Source organism: Dendropsophus ebraccatus, chromosome 6, assembly GCF_027789765.1.
Source record: "Dendropsophus ebraccatus isolate aDenEbr1 chromosome 6, aDenEbr1.pat, whole genome shotgun sequence".
Classification (NCBI taxonomy): domain Eukaryota; kingdom Metazoa; phylum Chordata; class Amphibia; order Anura; family Hylidae; genus Dendropsophus; species Dendropsophus ebraccatus.
The window spans coordinates 44740011-44757407 of NC_091459.1; the positions used below are offsets into that span (position 1 = coordinate 44740011).

Below are 17397 nucleotides of genomic sequence, written 5' to 3' on the forward strand. Positions count from 1 at the left end.
AAGAAGCCGAAGACCCGAACGAAGACGAGGATGCCGCGAACCCGGAAGACGCCGATCAGGAGCCCGGGACAGGTGAGTAATGTACAAATACCTGCTCTGGACCCCTCGGCTGCCTAGCTGAGGGGTCCAGGGCAGGTATTTACTATATTGTGGGACTCTGATCGCCGTGCCACCGGCCCGATCGCCGTGAATGGCCGGCCGGTACCGGCCGGCCGTTCACGGCGATCGGGCCGGTGGCACGGCGATCACCATTACTTTTTACAGTAATGGCGGTCGGTGCCGTCCTCGGACAGCACCGACCGCCATTTTTTTCCGGGTCATCGGGTCGCCGATGACCCGGAAAGGTTCCGATCGCCGCTATTGGCTGATCTGAATTGATCAGCCTATAGCGGCGATCGTAAGCACGGGGGGTGTTAACCACCCCCTGTGCCGAGAAGCTAAGATGGCCTGCTATGATTTATAGCAGGCCATCTTCCCCGACCGCTGTGTGTGAACACGCAGCGATCGGGGAAACATCGGGCGTAAATTTACGCCCTGATGCGCCAAGTACCAGGGCGCGAGGGCGTAAGTTTACGCCCGATGTCGTTAAGGGGTTAATAATAATAATAATAATAATAATAATAATAATAATAATAATAATAACAACAATAATAATAATAATAATAATAATAATAATAATAATTTTATTATTATATTATTATTATTATTATTTTTTTTTGTGGCAAATAGATTTGGTTTTATTATTTATTTATAGACTTGGATAGGTAATACATGTATACAGATATCCAGGGCAGTTTTAGAAGGTATAGAGTCATTAGGTATTGTCAGTAGAGCATTATTTTCTTTGAAAATTCATCTTGTTTGTATAATACCTCAGTGTTTCTTGTTTGCAGAGAAAATACAATCACTATAATATTTAGCACAAGCCATCATTGGAAAATAAGATGGAAAAAAAAAAATCTAACTCTGACAGGAGCTGAACCCTGGTCAGTGAGCATGGTAATCCTGACACTTTGCTCCATAGGCAGAGGCTGGAGAAGCTGGAGGAACATAGACAATAACAGTGTTCTGCCACACAGAGCTCCTCTCCACCCCGTCCCGACCTCCTCCCTCCACAGACATAGGGAGGACACCTGCAGCAGCTCTATCTATAGGGAAGTTCTCACTGACATCCCATGAGTCCTGTGTGTGGAGGGGGGAGAGGTGGCTTAGGACGGGGTGGAGATGAGCTCTGTGTTGGGACAGAGAGAGCTATCAGATCGGGAGCACAGACACACACAGCATCTCCCCCTCCCAGAGTGACTCTCACTGCTCCTGCTCTGGATGGGATACAGCCTGCAGCAGAGTGTGATACACTCTGGGGACAGAGAGACTGTGGATGTCTGTGCTGCTGCCGAGAGCCAATCAGAAAGCATCAATACCTGAGTCCCTCCTCCTCTCCTCACACAGGACTCAGCAGCTTCCAGCTATATCAGAGGACACATGCAGGCACAGCAGCTGACGTCACCGAACCGGACACACTGTGTTTCTGGTCCGGGATGTGACAGGAAGTCAGAAGCTCAGGAGCAGGCAACTCACGTGACAAGCTGGGGGATCTCCTAGAGCTGACAAGTAATGTTAGGGAAGTATATTAGAAAAGGGTTAACCTTGGTTAACCCTTTCCTAATACCAAAAATCAATTTTTCCTGGAAAACCCCTTTAAGTGTACTAGATGCTGAGCTGACATAATCTCTGTCTCCTGACAAAAGTCAAGTTTCACAATCTAATTTTAAAGTGTCATGGAAAAGATAGTTCACACTTCACAGTTCTGGTTTACTGCAGTTAAATAACCAAAAATGGCCTGAACAAAGGAAACTAAAACCTTATCAGTGTTTTTCAGTTCTACATTCAAAGCAATAAGCAGGTGGTCTGAATGATATTAATGTTTAGGCTGTTGGAAACCATTGTGGACAGGGCTGGCCTTTGGGGTGTGCAGCCTGTGCGGTCACACAGGGCGCATCACTCCCGGCCAGCTGGGGGGGGGGGGGGGCACTCCTGCAGAAAAACAGCACAGCTAAATTAGAAATAGAAATGTGTAAGTTCTGTCTGCAGGAGCGCCTCCTTCCATACTGGTTTGTCCAGAGTGTTCCTTTCCCCTCTCCTGCACATCGTCTTCCTGACAATCCTGACAGCGCTCCCCCAGATGACATCAATACCTGGCAAATGTGTCCCTCTCAGCCCCCGGATGCTGCGTCTGGCCCAGGCTGGTTCTCTCCCCTCTCCCCAGTCCCCACACTCACATGTTGCCCGGAGCTGCTGACGACCCCTCACCTTCTCCTGCTGTGCAGTCCTGCAAAACGTTGTGTGAGGAGGGAGGAGAGGGAGTGATGGCGGCAGCTGGAGGCCTCCTACCAGGGACTGGACAGTGAAGAGGAGCAACAGCAGCTCTGACGATGAGTGTTATCATCAATGTGTTGGCTGTCAGGCTGCTCAGTGCTAGTAAATTCCCCATCATACCCTGGTAGCTAACGTGTTATATGACTACAACCCCTATTATCACCTGATAGCTGAAGTGTTACAGGACAACAACCCCCATCATCCCCTGATAGCTGCAGTGTTATATGACTACAACCCCTATTATCACCTGATAGCTGAGGTGTTACAGGACAACAACCCCTATCATACCCTGATAGCTGCAGTGTTACATGACCACAACCCCCATCATACCCTGACAGCTGCATTGTTACATGACCACAACCCCATCATACCCTGAGAGTGGGTTTGGGGGGTAGGTTGTGGGGGGTGAGGGGGCGCTGAAAAAAGTTTAGCACAGGGCGCCATCTACCCTAAGGCCAGCCCTGATTGTGGAAGATTACTTTCCTCTCACACATGCAATAATGCACATGCTTTCTCTCTCCAGCAGTTTGATCCTACCCATCTTCTCCCCTCTCAATGGACCTCTATGGATGGCATTTAATCTGACCATCAGTGAGTTGAGTAGTTTGAGCCTGATCTGTGAGATACAGACCTCCATAACTAAAACCAAAGTCAGTTTCACAATCAAATAACAGAAAAAATATTACTATTATACTGATACAATTTTACACAAGTAATCACAAAGCAATATTTTAAATCCACAAAATCATACAGAAAGCAAGAACAAATGACGGCTAAAACACAGACAGCAATATCCACTGCTGCAGAACCTTATAATACACACCTCAGCTGCAGAACCTCATAATACACACCTCAGCTGCAGAACCTCATAATACAAGACCTCAACTGCTGCAGAACCTCATAATTCACACCTCAGCTGCAGAACCTCATAATACACACCTCAGCTGCTGCAGAACCTCATAATACACACCTCAGCTGCAGAACCTCATAATACACACCTCAGCTGCTGCAGAACCTCATAATACACACCTCACACACCTCTAGTCGTACTGGCAGGAGAGAGTGTCGAATTTTGGATAACACTGCAGTTGACAATGGATCAATACTGTCTACAGTAAAACCCCCAACATCGACTCACTCATTCTGTGACAGTATGACAACTCATACACATTATCTTCTGCCTTGGATATCCTGGATTACATTGCACATTCTATCTTCTTGCAAAGATTAAAGGGGTAGTGCGGCGGTAAACAATTATTCACAGAATAACACACATTACAAAGTTATACAACTTTGTATAATGTATGTTATGTCTGTGAATGGCCCCCTTCCCCGTGTCCCACCACCCCCACCCGTGTACCCGGAAGTGTGGTGAGCTATACATACCTGTCACGTGCCGACTCGTCTCCGATCTTCAGTCAGCGATGTCGTCTTCGGCCGGCCGGGCCGAATCCCTTTGTCCGTCCTGAGTGCCGGCCGCCCTCTTCATCGTCATCAGATGCTCAGCCGCGATTGGCTAAGCACAGTTATGCTCAGCCAATCGCAGCTGAGCAGCCGATGGCGCGGCAGAGGGCGTCCGGCACTCAGGATGGAAGGAGGGCTTCGGCCGAAGACGACATCGCTGACTGAAGATCGGAGACGAGTCGGCACGTGACAGGTATGTATAACACACCACACTTTCGGGTACACGGGTGGGGGTTGTGGGACACGGGGAAGGGGGCCATTCACAGACATAACATACATTACAAAGTTGTATAACTTTGTAATGTGTGTTATTCTGTGAATAATTGTTTACCGCCGCACTACCCCTTTAAGTGCAATTGGATGGAGCATCTAAAGAAAAAGTAAAAGTACAAAGGCATTGTTCTCACTTCGGTAACATATCGGGGAAGGCAGCCATCTTGTAACATAGATGGCCATTATTATGATCATAATCATTTGTATGAAAGAAAAATTTTCTTAAGGCAATTTAAACAGAGTAGTATTATGAGCAATAAAGTAACCCATAGAACTCAACAATCTTCTTACCTGAAGTCCTTCTATTGCTAGTCTCAGCATACTTGGGGTCAACTTTGAGGCTTGTTTGAAAGTAAAGTTGCTCCAGTCTATAATCAATACAAATCCATTGACTTGAAGTTCTGGATCTTCTATCATAGCTTCCAGAGATAGCAATATGGCGCGCAAAATGTCTACAAGTGTGTATCTAGAGAAGAGAATAATTATGTTTGGATATTAGAAATGTCTTTCACAAAGTGTTCATTTTCTTAACTGTTATGATTAGAGATTAGCGAACTGAGTTTGGGTTCGAGTTCATCCGAACCCGAACATTGGGCATTTGATTAGCGGTGGCTGCTGAACTTGGATAAAGCCCTAAGGCTATGTGGAAAACATGGATATAGTCATTGGTTGTATCCATGTTTTCCAGACAACCTTAGAGCTTTATCCAAGTTTAGCAGCCACCGCTAATCAAATGCCGAACGATCGGGTTCGGATGGACTCGAACCCGAACCCAGTTCGCTCATCTCTAGTTATGATGTAACATTATAAAGACAAAAAATACTTGAAACCAAACTTTTAAGCTAACTTATTTGACAGTAAATAACACAGGGAATTTTTTATTTTATTTTCTATTTCAGTCATCATTTTTAGTCTAGGTCCCCTTTACGGGAACAGGCCGTCATTTAATTGCAAAAGGCTGCCTTTTATTGCTAATGATGGCCATGCATCCAGCTTCTTCAGCCACCGCTAAAAAAGGAAGCACTTTTAACCTAATCAAGTGCTGACTAGTGCCTATTTGAATCCTAGATTGATGGCCACAGACCATGACTTTATGTGCATTCAAAAGCAACTGGAGATCCTACACAAGTCAAGAACATGAGAAGTTTCTACTTATGTTTTTAAAATGGTAACAGTTATCACTATAAAGGGAAGTCCGACGACAACATTTTTTTCATAAATGGCATGGGCATGGGGAGAACATAACAAACAATATTAACTCATTTCTCCCCATTCCTTTGCAGCCCCCCCAGGCTCCGGGATGTCCTGAGCTGCTGACATCCAGACTCTGTGGATGGACAGCTTGCTCAGCCAGTCAATGACTGGGGGGATGTCACTCCAGTCACTGACAGGATGAGCGGGCTGTCCATCAGGCATTTTTCCCCAAGTCATCACAACTCGAGGGAAAATGCCTTCCAGCAGGGGTCCCGGAGCTGGTCCAGCGGCGCAGCATAGGCACTCCCCTGCCGGCTGTTAGCAATTGGCTATGGCTGGACTTCTCCTTTAAGGTACAGAAATTTAATGGTAGTACTTTACTCTAGATTTTGCTAACTATTCAAATGTTACACAATCTGAACAGTATTAAAGTAACGAGGTATAATTCTCTACCAGATCACTGCTAATTCCATGAGTTTAGCACCACCTGGTCTGTCATAGCTCCCTTCTAGTCTGACAGGTCTTAAAGCCCCAGGCTCCTGCCCAAACCTGACAGGTATTCTTCAAATATATTTTGGGCTATAAAACATACCAGATTATGGAACACAGTAAGGTTTTAGACATCAGAAAACAGAAGAAAAGCTTTTCATAATACTTAAAATTCTCCTATTTGTCTAAGAATATGACAGTAATACTGTATTGGTCACATATTGGTCACAGATCAGAAAGAAAGAAAGAAAGCAACAGAATCTTTGCAGGTCATGTCCAACATCCTGTTATGGTGATAAAGTACTGTAAATATATTATACTCCAGAAAATAAATTCAGTCAACCTAAATTGGAGAGGTATAGCTGGGATTGTTGGCTTCCAATAACGGTAGTGTTCCCTTATAAAATGTCTCATTCATAAAATACATTAGTTTATTTAGCATACAGATACAGATACATTATTTTGGGCTTGTTTTTTGTAGGACCAACTGTACATTGTAATAACACCAACAATTTTTCCATAAAGTATACTATGAAGAAATCACAGTGCAATTTTTTCACACTGTGGATTTTCATTCTGCTGCAAAAATGCTGTGGCAGCTTCCCTTAATACTTCTATGCAGGTGTTTTTGTTATTTTTACCAGCCTGCCATAGAAGTGGTTAAAGAAAGTTGCTAGTACATTCTTGCAGTAGAATGAAAATCCGCTGTGAGAATACAGAGCCATAGGCCATACCAGTACCAAGAATATGGGACGGAGCTTAGGCATGGCAATGTGACAACGTGACTACAACTAAAGCTTCATTCACAGCAGCACTTTCCCTTACAAATTCCTCCTGTTCCCCTCACCCTTGGGAAGCCTGGTCACCGCAGGAGGCCCGTATTTTATACCCCACACTCGCAGACCCACTTCACGTCGCTCAGACTGACCCTGGAACACTTCCGTCGGTCTCTGAGCTCAACCCACAAGATTAAGCTGCCAAGATGGCATCGGCACAAAAAGCTGAGAAGGCACCGGAGCATACACAAACATTGGGGACAGGCAGGCAGCGAAGTGAACTTAACCCTGAAAGCAGGGATCGTCTTAACTAACCCCTCTGTGATGAATGGGATCCCCTCCTGCCCTCACAACAAGCTGGCGCCCCCTAGTTGTTTGTGAGTCCCAGCTGAGGAGCCAGTTTTCACAAAGCAACTATAATCTGCACAGTCCTTTTGCTGTTTGCAAAAACCTCCATTTTGGCAACATTTATTTATTTTGCATTTGCTTTATTAGTATACAGATCTTGGGACATGGGTAAAAGGCCCTAGCATTATTTTTAACTTTTAAATGGACTTTCACAACAGATAGTACGGCCCAGGCACCCTCTTGGTCAGTCTGGTGAGGCCCAGGCATTGCCTTGGTTTGTTCGGTGAGGCTCCAGTAGAAAAATTTTGAGAAGCACTGCTCTATCCCAAGATGTTGAGGCCTTAGAGACTCCGATATTATCGGAAGAATTAAAGCTTGCAATCAAAGATACCCATTCAAGTAAAGCCACCGGCTCGAATGGCTTTTTAGCCCACTATAAAATATTCTTGAATATTTTGTAGCCACACTTCCTGCCATTATTTAATTCTCTCACACAGGGGAACCTCTCTGCAATGTGACACTACCAGGGCAACCTAGAGATACCGAAGAGCCTTTGGCCGGGTTAACTGACCATTTACAGTATGGAGGAAACTTAAATTTCCAGGGGTGGGATGTAATTTTCTTACTAGGATCCTTTCTCTTTATGTCTCCTCTTCAGTAAGGTTTTGGTGAACGGCATTTTCAGATGGCCAATGGAATATGGCAGGGGTATCCCCTATCTCCTCTCATGTTCATAATTACGCTGTAAAAGTAGTGCAAAATAAAAGTGAATATTAAATGAACATCCTTGGATGCATTATCGGGGATACCCCCTCCGAAATGTGGTAGGGGGAGCTTTATCAAACTGGTTTAAAGTAAAATTTTCTTAGTTGCCCCTAGCAAATAATCAGAACCCACTTTTCATTCCTTACAAGTTCTTTGAAAAATGAAAGGTGGAATCTGATTGGCTGCTAGGGGCAACTAAGACAATTCTACTTTACACCAGTTTGATAAATCTCCCCCTCTGAGTTACTTCCTCCTCTGTTATTGAAATATCCCACAGATGAATGTGTATAAGCTGTTGGGGCTTTTTTGAAATGTAATCTCCTTGTGCCAATGATCTTTTAATTTTTTTTTCTTTTTTCTCTTTTTATATATATAAAAAATTATAAATAAAGTTGAATTAAAAAAAAACCCAAAAACAATTGCTACCTCTTCTGAACTCTATTGTGGCCGACTGTTCAAGGTGGACAAAAGTTCACATGGTTTGGCAAATGTTTATATGGTTTGGGCAGACGTGTGGTTAACAAAATGAACATTCTGCTGAGAATACTTTATTATCTTCAACGTATTCCCATCAGATTGTCAGCTCCTCCAATCTATAATCTCATCTCAGACCAGATATATTTTGGGGAACAAACCAGACAAACCTATATAGGACTTTGCAGAGAACTCCTATATAGGCCCAAGGAATGCGGCGGTGTGGGCCTCCCAAATATTATCTAGCCGCTTAGATGTCCCATGTCATAGATTGGTGTTGTAATGCTTCTAGGAAGCAATGGATCACTGTAGAGCAATCATTTACAAAATTACCATTACAGGGTATTCTGTGACTTCCCAGCTCACTCCTCACGGCTCTGAAACTATATTGGCCCTATAGTTGGGGCTTGCTCAGAAAAGGCGATATGCCTCATCTTCTTCCATTGAATTCTGAAATGTCTCCTATTCTGGAACACCCTGAGTTTGTCCCAAGCCCTGCAGATAAGGCCTTCCAGGAGTAGAAGTACTGCTACTTTCAGGGCTCATGATTTCCTGTCACAATCATCATAGAATGACACTTTCAGCAATCACTGAATCATGTCCTCTGGGCCCCTGGAGAGTAGCTCAAGTACATGATTTTCTTTCTACATGACCAAACCCCACAACCTTAGCCCAATTGGGAGCCCCATTCGAATCTCTAAGCGTGGGTACAGTTAGAATGCGGCACATGTTTTCTTTTTAACCCCTCCCCCCTCATGAACCTCAACCTTACTTTTTAGTTGGGAATCAGATTTGAATATCACCCACACATCAGAATAGTGCACCATTTATTCCCTGACACATAAGTCCTCCATTTGTTCCCACCTTTAAGAGACAGGGTACATGTACAGGCTATATGAACTTATTCCAGAGGTGGATCCCACCTGCTGGAAATGTGGTAAAGATGAGAAAACACTCTGACATACTTTGCATGATTCGCAAGGTCATTGGTAAAGTTAATCCGCCCTTGGTGGGAACATAGCCTAGAACTGTTTTCACTTGAAAAAGGGGTTTCCAAATCCCAAATAATCACCCATCTACCTTTATTACTAATTTCTTGGGGGATTTTTCAGCAAATCTCACAGACAATCAGTTTTCCCATTCAGGGCCGGCGTTAGGGGGGGGGCAAGCAGGGCAAATGCCTAGGGCCCCCATCCCCCAGGGGCCCCCTACCGCAGTTCCAGTGGAGAGGAGAGCACAGACAGCGTCCTGCAGCGTCTGGGAGTGATCCCTGGCTGCTGCTATCAGGGGTCACGCAGAGGCTGCAGGACGCTGGGCTCCGTGTGTGTAGCTTCCCCCTCCCCCTCCCTCCAGCTCCTCTCACTGCAGGTGACTTCCTGCTCTGGTGTGGAGCTGTCGGGACGATGGAGGAGAGGGCTGCCGGGTGAGGATGACAGCCTGCTGCTGCTGCAAGGAACATGAGGGGGATTCACCACTACACCCAGCATGCTAGAGGGAGTAAGTATACTGTGTATGTAGTGTGTAATGTGTATGAATGTAGGTGTATAATCCATGAATGCAGTGTGTGTTACATGTCCTGTGTATAGTGTGTGGACTGGATGGTTTGTATCTGTATAATGTGTTTTCATGGGTGTGTGAGTGTGTGTGTGTATGTATATATATATATAATGGTGTGTGTGTATAAGCACTGCTGACTCCAAGTGTTGAGGTGAATAGACTGTATGTAGGAGCTGCAGCCATTCTCCGGCCTCATCAGTCCTATGTAATTGCTGCAGCTCCTATGTATAGTGTATGATGACATCACTAAGGCAACACGGTGTATTTTATTGAGAAAAAAATAAGGTGGTATTCAGTCCTTAGGTGGTGGTCACTGTATGGTGGTAATATTGGTCTGTATATAGTGTATATAGTGTCATTATGCAGTGGTCACTCTTTGGCATTAATATTGGTCTGTATATAGCGTATATATATACACTCATTACTGCCATAGATTGACTACCACAAAATGACACAATGACACTATATACAGACCAATATTACCGCCATACAGTGACCACCACATAATGACTCTATATACACACTATATACAGACCAATAGTACAACCATAGAGTGATCGCCCACATAATATTGGTCTGTATATAGTGTGTATATAGAGTCATTATACAGGGGTCAGTCTATGGCAGTAATTTTGGTCTGTATATAGAGTCATTATGCAGTGGTCACTCTATGGCGGTAATATTGGTCTGTATATAGTGTCATTATGCAGTGGTCACTCTTTGGCATTAATATTGGTCTGTATATAGCGTATATATAGAGTCATTATTGCCATAGATTGACTACCACATAATGACACTATATACAGTACAGTATATATAGTACAGCTATAGAGTGATCGCCACAGAATATTGGTCTGCATACAGTGTATATAGAGTCATTATACAGGGGTCAGCCTATGGCAATAATATTGGTCTGTATATAGCGTATATAGTGTAGAGTCATTACTGCCATAGATTGACTGCCACATAATGACTCTATATATACACTATATACACCAATAGTACAGCCATAGGGTGACAGCCACATAATATTGGTCTGTATACAGTGTATATACAGTCATTTATTATACAGTGGTCAGTCTATAGCGGTAATATTGGTCTGTATATAGTGTATATAGAGTCTTTATGCGGTGGTCACTCTATGGCGGTAATATTGGTCTGTATATAGTGTATATAGAGTCATTATGGGGTGGTCACTTTTATGGTGGTAATATTGGCCTATATATAGTGTGTTTTCTTCAATAACGGTATGGAGGTAATATTTGGTCCTGATTATAGTGATTTTTTTTAATTTATTTTTTTAAAGCAATTCATATAAATAGTTCTTGTATTTACACCACTAGCGGGCAGTCCTGACATTTAGCGGCAGTCCTGGCATGTAGGGGCAGTCCTGGCATTTAGCGGCAGTCCTGGCATGTAGGGGCAGTCCTGGCATGTAGGGGCATTCCTGGCATTTAGCGGCAGTCCTGGCATGTAGTGGCAGTCCCAGAATGTAGCGGCGGTCCTGACATGTAGGGGCAGTCCCAGAATGTAGCGGCGGTCCTGACATGTAGGGGCAGTCCCGACATGTAGGGGCAGTCCCGACATGTAGAGGCGGTCCCGACATGTAGGGGCGGTCCCGACATGTAGCGGCGGTCCCGACATGTAGCGGCGGTCCCGACATGTAGCTGCGGTCCCGGCATGTAGCGGTAGTCCTGACATGTAGCGGCATGTAAACTTCTGAACTGAGTAAGGGCCCTAATACATGGAGCGAAAATTGTCCGAATCAGGACGCTATCGCTCTGTGAGGACACTGGGGAACATGATCAGGTAGTATATATCACAGACACGGCCTGAGGACACCGGGGAACATGATCAGGTAGTATATATATATCTTTATTGTTTACTATATACAGCAAGGATTGCACACACATCACTAATGATATACTGTATATATACACATAGGGGGAGATTTATCAAACATAGTGTAAAGTGAAACTGGCTCCGTTGCCCCTAGCAACCCATCAGATTTCACCTTTTATTACTCAGATTCTAAGTAGGTGGAATCTGATTGGTTGCTAGGGGCAACTGAGCCAATTCTTCTTTACACCAGTTTGATAAATCTCCTCCATAGCTTTTGCTGTAGTAGGCTCTCTAAGCGAGCTCCATTCTACCAGATTGGCGCTCACTTCTGCAGAATATCAGGCCGTGTAATACGGCCTTAAAAGTGGCCGTATGTTTCCAATAACTGCTGGCTGAACAATCCTTCAGCTGACAATTATCTCTCCAATCTGGTCCCGTCCTCCCCATACACAGAAATTTGGCACATCTGAGTTTTCCTGTGTTTTCTATGAGAGGGTAAAGCCATAGCCATACAGATCTGATGGCGGCTTATCTCTCTTAGAACAAAGAGGTTGGGCATTGATTTTCCATCAAGCTTGATCCCCTATGTCCACTGATATCATCTATCAGAGGACTGTCCAGAGAGCCCCATACACCTTACACTGATGGCCGAACCCACCAGGAGCAACAGGTACCAGCAACAAAAGAGTAAAATGTATGGGGACCTTAAATAGTTGCTAAAATATTTCAGCATTTGGGGCCCCACCTTTAACTTTGCCCAGGGCCACATCTAGTCTAAAACCGGCCCTGTTCCCATTATATAAAGAGAAAACAAACACTTTATATAGGCAATTTATTTTACCATCTTTAGAATGAAATACTTGGCATATACACACGTGGGCTTAATGGGGTGCTGTGATATTATAAGATCGTACGTGTTCTGCTGTTTTGATGGAAAAATAGCACTGCGTTCTGCATGATTTTTTATGTCAAATGTACATAAACTACAAAGGAGGCTGTGAATGCAGATATGAACAGAGCTTTATTTTTCCTATATAACCATTGAGAGCAATATTTTTCTTGTAGAATACTCATTTTTGAAACGTGTCTGTTGTGAACATTGGATTTCAAATTAACTCATGTAAACAGTCAGCTATGAACCACATGTTAATTCACACAGTTTTTAATTAAAATAAATAAATAAATAATTATAAATAATAATAATAATCATCATCATAATAATAACAATTAAATGGTTACTCAGGCAAAAAAAATTGTTTCCATATCAGCTGGTGTCAGAAAGTTATATAGGTTTATAAATTACTGCTATGAACTAATCATTCTCCGTATGTCCTGCAGGAAGTGGTGTATTCTTTTCAGCCTGATATGGTGCTCTTCTCTACTCCCCCTGTTCATGACGGGAACTGTCCAGAGCCATAGCAAAACCTCATAAAAAACCTCTACTGCTTTGGACAGTTCCTGTGATAGACAGAATTGAAGAATTGAGAATTTTAAGATTTTAAATAGAAGTAATTTACAAATGTGTATGACTTTCAGAGACCATTTGATTTGGAAAAAAAAAAAATAGCCTTAGTAGGACAAAGCAACCGGTATATAAAGGCCTATGTATCCTACTGCACAGCGCAGGTAACCGGAAAGACTTGGACACCTAGCTACACCCAGATAACCACAACTGGGTGTCGTACTACTCTACTGGGACGGGTTCTACGCTACCAGAGGGCAGAAGGCGTCAGACAGTGTCTATATGTGAGTACGAGTATTACTTTGCTCAAGATATATCTACTCCGGCAGAGTACACAGCTACACTGAGTAAGGGCTCCTCTGGCAAAGTCCTCTCCTCTTCTCTACTAATCATTCTACAAGCACCGTACAACTACCTCTTTTACTTCTCTCAAGGACCTCTTCCAAGCACTAAGGTCAAGCACTCCAGTGTGTCAAGATAATTGTCTGAAAATGTGTACTGTTATACTGAAAAGCCTTAAAGTAAATCTGTTATATTTTTATAATAAAGCACAAGACTCTGTCTGCACCTGCACACACAAGTGCACACCTTGGGTTATTTTTCTGCCTTCTGTGAGTGGTGGTACCGACAATCCGGGTGGGTCAGTTGCCACTCAGGACTGCCGTGACAAGAACCCAAGGAACCTGCAACAACCTGGCAGGTTACCGACCATTTGGGGAACACAGCCAGCCATACAAAGAGCAGGTACCAACATCACGCCTGTGTGCTGGACTAGCACTGGCACCACAAGACTAACATCACTGGCTGAGCTGACACGAACACCAGAAAAACCACCACACCAGTGTACCCTCTCCCTCAGAACTACCCACCGCAGCCCCCCTCCCCCCCAAAAAACAAAAAACAAAAAAAAAAAAAACACTTTTTTTTAGAGCAGTTCAACCTTTTCTCTCATGAGAGTAACTTAAGCACACCCAGTCTCCAGTTAGACCCAGTGGGGTCAATAACGTTTGACATGTCAAAAGTTATTCTTTGTGACAGGTACTCTTTAATGGAAAGGCCCATCTGTATTAATCTGCTACCTTTGCAAAGCCTGACTGATTAATAAAAGATTGCATCTCCCAAAAAAGATGGGGCTAGGTCGGAATGGATGGACCAGTGCACAATGTATATGGTCCATTTGTGGCAGTGTGGGGTTGTACTGTGAAATTAAAGCTTGAAACTATTTGGTGAGGGAGCCATGGAGGTCTTTAACTGTCTTAGGGATGCCTCTAATTCTAAAGTTAGCATAATGTGACCATTTTTGAGTCCATCCAGTATTAACTCTCGGGCATTAATCCTGTTAGTGTTGTCTGCATGAAGCTGTTTATCTGAATCCAAGTTATCAACCGAATCATCAGATCAGACCGAACTCACCAATCTGTTTGAAAAGGTCTGTAACAGCTTTGGACACTTTTTTGGCAGTAGCAAGTAGGCAGGATAATGGAGGACTTGGAGGACAGGATGAAGACAGCGTATCGTTGAATAATAGGACCACTCTTAAGATTTCTGGAATGGTTTGGGAAAGCAGCTTGGAACAGCCAATACTTTTTGTCAAGCTTCTGCACCCCCCCTCCCCCACCCCGTGGACACCATTTTTGCTGCCATAGAACCAAGAACCATGTCAATCTACATGTCTATCTTAGTGTGCTGTGCACATCCTCTTACTGAATCTAAACTTTACTACATGTAGACCTTTTTCAGGGATGGTACAGTACTTGCCACAGTACTGTAGTATATTACAGTGTATTACTATAAACAACAGCATTATGCTTACAACAAAGAAAGTCCAGATGACTAAGGGCCATTGAATTGTATATTTTCAAGGCAGGGGTGTGGAGTAAAGGCCTTTTTACATGGGCCGAATCGTAGGAGCTCATTGGCTGATTGGATCTTTGGTGCGGCAGGTAAAATCATTATCCGCTACACATCAAAACATAGAATGTGTGGCCCATAACAATACATATAAATGGCCACACAAACAATGCGGCTGCACATACGGCCCTATACGGCCACTTATAGGGCCGTATAAAGGGGGCATGGATTTGGAGTCAGTTTTCGAGGAGTTGAAGTCATAAGAAATGCATTGACTTTACGATATACATATTTGATATCAAATATGATTCATATGGTATAATTTTTGTTTTAAATGCAAAACTAGAGATGGAGCTAAAGTTGGAGATAGAGATAAAGTGTGAAGTTTGTCAGGAAGTTTGTCAGCTCTGTTTCAAAGGGTAAAATGCTGTTTTTAAGGATTCCCTGACCATAGTAAGAAGCTTATGGGTTGGATACATACACTGTTTTTGTCTGTTTTGCCCATAAAATTAATCAGCTGTAGAGAAAATGTAGAGACTACCATATGAGTGAGTTTTTATTTCCCCCAAAGTCTGTTATCCCAAAAGAACTTGACCCTTGGACCAATGCAATATTAACCTTTCATCCATGCAAAGGGGTAGAAATGGGGATCTCAGCTACTTAAGCCAGGAGCTTTGAAAGACATACTGTAGGACCTGTGAGTATACAGTAGTAGAGATGCAAAGAACAATCCACTTCTATTAGATGTTACTACATGTTCATTCATCATCGCGGACAGGGCAGGAGCGCGCGCCTCCAGTAGACTCCCATTATGAGCGGGAGGCTAACGGCATTCCACGGCGGACAATTCCGCTAGTTTTGCTCAGTGGGAATGGGGCCTAAAGTTGTGGTTTGTTCTCAACATCTTTACTCTAAAACCAGATCAGATCAGATCGCTTTTTACATTGTCAAATATGCTCTGAGAAAACGCCATTACATTGCTATGGAAAGTGTTCACACTTCGTTTAATAACAGATTTTATGAAGATTCATTGCTAATAGAGAAGCCTTTAAATGGAAACTATCAGCAGGTTTGTGCATACCTCCCCTTTCCAGAACCACTCTTCTTATGTGCACCATTCCTGCCTGCCTGTTTGTTTCCATACAGGAGCTGTAATGCACATGCATGAGGAAGACCGACCTGTTGATGCATTCTTGAATATGCATAAATGATCATAGTTTACATATTTCTGTCGGGCGTAATTTCTCAAAAACGGTGGGAAATACCGAGAGTGGTGCTGGAAGGGGAGGTAGGCGGATATTGGGAGATATCAGCAGTATGCACGGACCTGCTGAGAGTTTCCCTTAAAGTCTTCTCTATGAAGAATGAATGGGCCTTGTTCATTAAATCTGTTATAAAGCGAACCATCAGATGCATTGATTTTCTTTATTTTATTTACATTGGCTGATCGGAGCCAGAGCAGGGTTCTTAGTGGCGCGGTCTTATTCATTGAATAGGATGCCTCATTTGTCTTGTGAACTGGCCCTAACTCGGTGAATCTTAACATAAGTAGACATCCTGATTACTCCACTATAAAAGGCTATGTTCACACAACGTAAAACTACGGCCGTAGTTTTGTGGTGTGTAACAAAGCCTTATGTGCAATGGGATCCCGGCTGGAGCGTACACACATCGTATGTGCTGCGGCCAGGATCCCATGCGGCGCCGGAATAAACTGATAGGTCAGTTTTCTGCGGCCGGAATTCAGTGAATTCCGGCCCCAGAAAGACCTGCCAGTTCACACAGTGAAGAGAGCGGCTCCGGCATCAGAGCTCCGCGGCCGGAAAGATCACTTGAACATAGCCTGAGAGTGGGGAAAAAAATCCCACAAAATAGGTGATTAAGCAAGGAGGACTAAAGTGTTGTTGTTTTTTTTCCTGTATTTGATGAAGACTGCTGACTACAGAGTGTAAACCAGGAGGGTTGCAGTGAGACAGATAATTAAACTTAGGAGTGTACAAGAAGGGAGTGGTGTTTTTGCGTGAATTCACAGAGAGAGTGGTACTGCTCCCTGAAGTTTTTATTTTTTGTGTGTATTTTCACTCCATTATAACAGTGATGACTCATAGTCTCAAAACATCCGAAAAGAGCATCTTCTGTAGATATCTGAAAACCCCTTTGTCAGACGAACACAGACACAACCAGACAGTGGGCCCTATCTGAACCACCCACTGTCCCTGCCTAATTGCCTCAGCCGACCCTAGGCGGTCGCGGACAACCACGGAGACGTTCCCTGCGCTATATACGTGATACACAAAACAATACGCAGATGTGTAATCAGGCGACTACAGGACCAAGGGTCAAATCCACACCAGAATACGGTAAGCGCAGGAGTATACACATTTGCACACAGCGGTGCAGCCAGGAATCATCCAAGGGTAGATGGCGTAATAGGCATATGTTCTTTTATTGCAACGCGTTTCGGCCCTATATTATCCAACATGGGCCTTTATCAAGCAAGGCCCATGTTGATAAAGGCCCATGTTG

The 17397-nt window shown here is 43.7% G+C and overlaps 1 protein-coding gene across 1 annotated transcript in view; it reads right to left on the reverse strand.

The window, feature by feature from the left end:
* CLVS2 (clavesin 2) overlaps positions 1–17397 on the reverse strand; it is a 45578-nt gene that overhangs the window by 18743 nt on the left and 9438 nt on the right. The window contains exon 2 of the mRNA XM_069973672.1: positions 4405–4579. Within this exon, the coding sequence (XP_069829773.1) occupies positions 4405–4579 (175 nt within the window). The remainder of the gene's footprint in view (positions 1–4404; positions 4580–17397) is intronic.